A 5,674-nucleotide genomic window follows, 5' to 3' on the forward strand; every position below is an offset into this window, starting at 1 on the left:
CTCGGAGGGCTGCTCTTCGACTGCATGAACGCCCACCTCCTCCTCGGTGAGTGCCGGGGCCGAGCCGGCCGGGCCGCCCCCACAGCCGCCTCCAGCGCTCCCTCGTTGGCCGTGAGGGAAAATGGCTCCGTCCGAAACCGCCGGGGCAACTTTTCGCTTCTCCTTGGCTTGCGCGGCCGGGCGGCGGGTCGCGTTTATGCGACGTGGACGTCGGGGGCACGGGGGGGCAGTAGCAGGTGGGGCTGTTCCTCCTCACACGCCGCGCTCCTGCCGTGGTTCGCTGTCGCGACGTTCTGTTTCTGTTCACGGTGTGTGTCCGGCCTGTACAGCGTCGTTTCCAGGTGCTTGGGCTTGCCGGGCACGTTATAGCGGTAACTGGCGTTGAAGGGACAAAACCTGTTTGAACTGACCGAAAGGTGCCTTTGGTTTGGACAAAAAAAATACAACTAGATTTTTTTTTTCCCCTATCAAGTAATAGTGTCACTATAGACCCTCTTGGAACGTGCAGGCTTCTGTGATGAAACAAAACTTTATGATCTTGAAGGTCCTTTCCAACCTTAGTGATTCTGTGGAAACAGGGGAAACTGTGTTTTGGCTTTAATTTGCAGACAGTGGAAACCTGCTGTGGTCGTGCTGAGGTAGGCTTCTGCGGAGAGAGCTTTGTAAAACTTCCCTTTCTTAAAGCTTAGTGCTCATTTTCGTGTACAGGCCAAATGTACTGAGATTTTGACTGGAGGGCCGTAGTCAAATTAGAACTTAAAGTGGAAACACATTAAATACCACCTTGTGCTGGTGGAAACTTGCTGCTCAGTTGCTCCCTAGCTATGAAAACGTTTAAACTCTGTAGGAGCCACAGTTCACGATCTTAATTGCTTTCTGGGCAGGTGGAAACTCTCTGCTGTAGGAGCACAGGGGAGAGCAGGGCAGCTCGTCTGTCGGGTTGCCAAGAGCATCTAGTTCAGCATCTAGAAAGGAGGTGTTCCCTTCAGACCTGCGTTAGTGTCTCCTTCGGGTGGAGGTTCTCGGAGCACACCTATAAAAGTGGCAGCCCTGGCTTTTTCTCTTCCAAGTGCGGTAATGGCAGTACATGCCTTCATGGTATAAGTTAGAGACTAAAGCAGATACCAGAGCTCGCTCTTCTCCTTCCCCTTACCATACTTTTACTGGGGGAGATTCAGACAGAACCGTGCCTCCGCTGACGACCATGCTGTAAATCACAGGGTCAGTTCAGAGAGTGTGAGAAGGTCCATTTTCCATTGATAGTGTTTGAACTAAGTCTCTTCTTAGACCTGTGTGCCTGCCTCCTGCTATCAGGAGCGATCATGTCATATAATGTCTGTCTGTGCCTTCTCTCTTTTTTTCCCCTCTTGTCTTCATCTTCTTGGATCAGTTCTTCTTATTTGCTCTTGTTCTAAGATGTCTTTATTTGGTGTCCTCCCTGTTCCTTATTCCTCTTCTCCAGAACACCTGTAAAGTGAGTTTCCTTTGGCCTCTTTATACATGTGACGAGGTCAGCATTGCTGATGTCTGACATTTGAGACTTTACCTTCCATAATGGAATTAATACACCTGTGGAAGCGAGCGTTAACTTGAAATAGTTTAGTATTTGCTTCTTTTCCTGAGATATCAGACAAGATAGCTGTCTGTCAGCAATGCTTGGAAGATGATTCGTCTCCTAATCCTTCCCAGTTCGGTAGCGCTTACGGCAAAAGCACAATTTGAACTACTGAATATTCTCTCATCTCTATCATCTGAAGGCTGCCTGCAAGAGATTGTGGCTCATGTAGCTTTACCTCCCATCTTTTGGCAGCTGAAACTCTGCTGCTGTACAGAGGGAAAAATTGAAGACATAATCTGTCTTTGTCAAGGAAGCTTTTAAGTACCAATCTTCAGGTGAAGAGCTGAAGCAGCCAACTGGGAACTTGCTGAGAAGTTACTTTTCAGCTCTTGAGTGGGGCATCAGAGAAGCTGTACTTAATACACCCCATCTTTAGCTTTTTCTCTATGCAGCTCAGCATGCTAGCCTTCAAAAATGTTTTCAGTTATGTATTCCAGGTGTCTCGCTAGGGCTTTAGGGTTCTGGAGATTTATTTTTTCCTTTGTTTTTGGTTTTGTTTGGAATTAACCTAAGTCCTTATTTACATCAATCCCCATTGATCTTTAAGTATCTGCCCCACCTATAGAGATGGCTGAACTGGTACAGGCTTTCTAAAAATCTACTACTGCATATTCAAGATATTAATTACAGATTGTTTTATTATGAAGGTGATTATAAGCATAGAATTTAACTGCTGAACTTTCTCCCAAATGGTAATAAAAATAACTTCCATCTGCTAAAAAGGTTTTTTTGAAATAGCATGTTGTGAGTGTAGTTAATAGTAGCAAAACCAATAAAGTTAATGAATTGCTGCTAAATTTATGATGAGTTTTCTAGTTCTGTCTCTTAAAACTCCAGAAATCTCTTGGAATAAATCCCTCATGTGAGCACAGAATATAAATGAAATTCAGCATTTTTATATGGAGGCTGCTTGTTGGCCAAGGTGCAATCACTTTATAGGATTTTGATGATGAATGTATTTGTATTTCTTGGTCTTCTGTTTGTTTTGTAGTTTAAATGGAAACTGTAGTATCTGGGTTTTTGCTTGTTTTGTTTTTTAACCTTTCCAGCATTATCCATGTTTGGAACAGCGGTTGGTCTTTATGGGATACCCTGGTGTAAGAAATCCCTGCTGTTAGCTGTCTTAATGTCAGTTATTGGAGCTTCCATGGGAATTCTAGACACAGGTAAGGGACCACGTGGTCCGAGAGTTCCTTCACCGAACTAATTGGAAACTTCAGGCTCGCTTCAAACTGTTGCTGGTATTTCATTTGACACATCTTTAATTAAAAGAGAGGAACTGTTTTACCTGGCTGGGATTCTTGGATTGTTCTGGTCCTGAGACTCCCAGCGTTTGTGTCTCTGCAGCTGGCCCTCCTGAAGGGGCCTGGGGAGCTGGGTATCGCTTGCTTCCTGGAGAAGATCAATACGCATTTCAGTGGGCAATTACAGACGTAAAGGAAGTGTCATGTGCTCTTTAAGCAGTGTTTTCTTTAAATGACTCACCTACAAGAAGCTAGTCCAGCCTCGCTTAGGTGTCTGAGAATACAATTTATTCTATTTGAATTTCTTCTATTCTGCTGTTTATTTCAAATTTTAAGTCTGTGGCATGTGCATACTGCAAACAGCCCGGAAAAAACACTTTTACTGGAAACCTGTTGAAAACCAGTTTGTTAGTAGAGGCTCCTTGTTGGAGGAAGATGTACCGGCGAAGTTGCAGAGCAAACGTCTACAGGTGTGGTTGGAAAGGTCAGTTATAGCAGAGGTATGAAAAAGAAATCCCCACAGAAATGAGCTCACTGGGCATGGCTTAGAAAGGATGAGTTTGGCTCAGGAGGCGAGGCCACGGCAAGAGACCTAAGCACACTTAGGGATGGCTGGGTAACGCTGCCATACTTGCGGCCAGGGCCCAGGAAACAACCCAAAATATTTCAGGCGGAGTGTTCTGGCGTTGCTGTGGAAGGCGGTGGCGACGCCGCAGCAGGCGGACACTCACCTGGCACCTCTCCAGTGACATGCCAGCAGCGTGCAGACTTCCCTGGCTTACTGAGGCCTGTGATTACTTACTAGCCAGCAAGGTACGACCGGATCCATTGACCAGCTGGCTGACCAGCTTCAGGGCAGGCTTTTTTTTTGAGTAGGAGCTGGCTGATGAATTAGCCGAGCTATCCAAACAGCTCTGGAAGCATCCCAGGCAGGGCCTGGTTTTGGTGGCTTGGCTGGTAGGCAACACAGAGGAGTGATGGCTGCATGTGTGAACTGTCTGCCCTAATTCTGCGGAGCTTGAGGGAGCTCTGTTAACACTGACAAGAGCGTGAAATAGGATCCAAGTAGTGAAAAACAGGGTTTTGCATGGCACAGGTTATGCGAAATAACGTGAGTGCAGGGGTGTGTTTGTTGCCTCTGGTAGGATTGTTATACGTGGCACTTGGTATAAAAATTCTTCATATGGTAAGATCCTGTCAGTTGATTGTAAAAATGCCTTCAGTGGATAGGTGTCCTGCTTGGAAATCAGACCTCTGAGGCAGGGAGACTTCCCGGTAGGAGAAACTAAGAGCAAGGCAGTAGAGCGTAATTGAATTAATTTGGAAGAGCGAGTGCTGCATGACAAGGGTTGCTGTACTGTAGCAGAGGAATTTAGTTACTGTTCTTACCTTCCTGTATTCTTCTCAGGGACTGCTTAAAAATGTCTCTCCCAGATCTTATTTTCTAGCATTATTACTGATCTGAGGGTGTCGTAGTTTGGTCTCTGCAGAAGTATTACTGTAAACCTTTCTGCTTCTGGAAGGTCATTTGAACGCAGTTGGGGTAGTCCCAGTCCATCAGGAGCAAGCGGTTCTTGAAGTTTCCTGGAACGTTGTTTAATGAGGCCTCTGATTCTTAGAGTTATGCATTGTTGCTTTTAAAACTTACAGAAGTGAGAAGCAGTTAAATTTTCAGCCTTTTTTCAAAAGAGGAAAATGCTGCAAATTGTCAAGCAGGGTAATTAAGTGCGGCCGTTGCTGCTGGGTTAAGTCAATGTGTGGCTCTTCATTTTGACTGCTGTGAATACCCTCCTAAACCTGAAGTAATCACGTGGGTTTAAAGTGCTTACAGGCAGAATTTCAGTTAACTACAGTTTTGCACATTGTATTTGCTAAACCTGGTATTGTTGCAAATCAAATTAATAATATGGGTTATGGTTCGGTTTGTTTTGTCTTTTTTTTTTTTAAAAAAACCAAAACGGTATCTGGTTTCAGACTAAAATGACTGAAGCCTCCTCTCTCCGATCTGCAGGTGGCAATGTACTGGCACTGAATACCTGGGGAGCAGAGGCTGGGCCACACATGCAGGCCTTACACTTCAGTTTTGCTGTCGGTGCGTTTGTGGCTCCGATCCTGGCTAAAATGGCCTTGGGAGGCTCCGAATCTAAAGACCTTCCAGTAGCTGAAAAGACAAACCAGACTGTCCCGAGGTCTGTGCCAACAGCGTCAGCTGTGTCAGCACTGAAACACCGTCTTGGTGCAGATTTTTTGTGGTCCTATGTTGTCATAGGGACCTATCTTCTGTTTGTTTCTTTCTTCTTTTTTATTTTGTATTCCAAGGGCAGCTCGGCTCGAGACAAATCAAAGGCTTCTTTGCAGAAGTGCATGTTTGCCAAATACCACTATGCCCTTATTATTCTCCTGTTCCTATTCTTCTTCTGCTACGTGGGAGCAGAGGTCACTTATGGCTCTTACATATTTACTTACGCAAAGGCCTTTGCTGAGATGAAAGAAAATGAAGCAGCCGCTTTGAATTCTGTCTTCTGGGGCGCGTTTGCCGCTTGCAGAGGAGTGGCAATATTCTGTGCCGCTTGCTTGTATCCCGGCACCATGATCCTGCTGAGTATCGTAGGGTCTTCTGTCTCCTCATCGTGCTTGGCCTTCTTTGCGAGGCACCCAGCCTCGCTGTGGGTCGGAACCACTGTGTATGGAGCGTCGATGGCGACCATCTTTCCCAGCGGCATTTCCTGGATAGAACAGTACACGGTCGTGCAAGGGAAATCGGCTTCTCTCTTTGTGATTGGCGCCGCGCTGGGCGAGATGTGCATTCCTG

At 45.9% G+C, this 5,674-nt stretch overlaps 1 protein-coding gene across 1 annotated transcript in view; it reads left to right on the top strand.

Annotated features, from left to right (window-relative positions):
* Nucleotides 1-6: 6 nt before the first annotated feature.
* The window catches only part of KIAA1919 (KIAA1919 ortholog), a gene marked incomplete at its 5' end in the record, with an annotated part of 6,115 nt that continues 447 nt past the window's right edge, over nt 7-5,674 (top strand). Inside the window, 3 exon segments of the mRNA XM_010291776.1 lie at nt 7-46; nt 2,668-2,784; nt 4,874-5,673. Coding sequence (XP_010290078.1) covers nt 7-46; nt 2,668-2,784; nt 4,874-5,673 — 957 coding nt within the window.

This window comes from Phaethon lepturus, unplaced genomic scaffold (assembly GCF_000687285.1).
Source record: "Phaethon lepturus isolate BGI_N335 unplaced genomic scaffold, ASM68728v1 scaffold12887, whole genome shotgun sequence".
Taxonomy (NCBI): Eukaryota; Metazoa; Chordata; class Aves; order Phaethontiformes; family Phaethontidae; genus Phaethon; species Phaethon lepturus.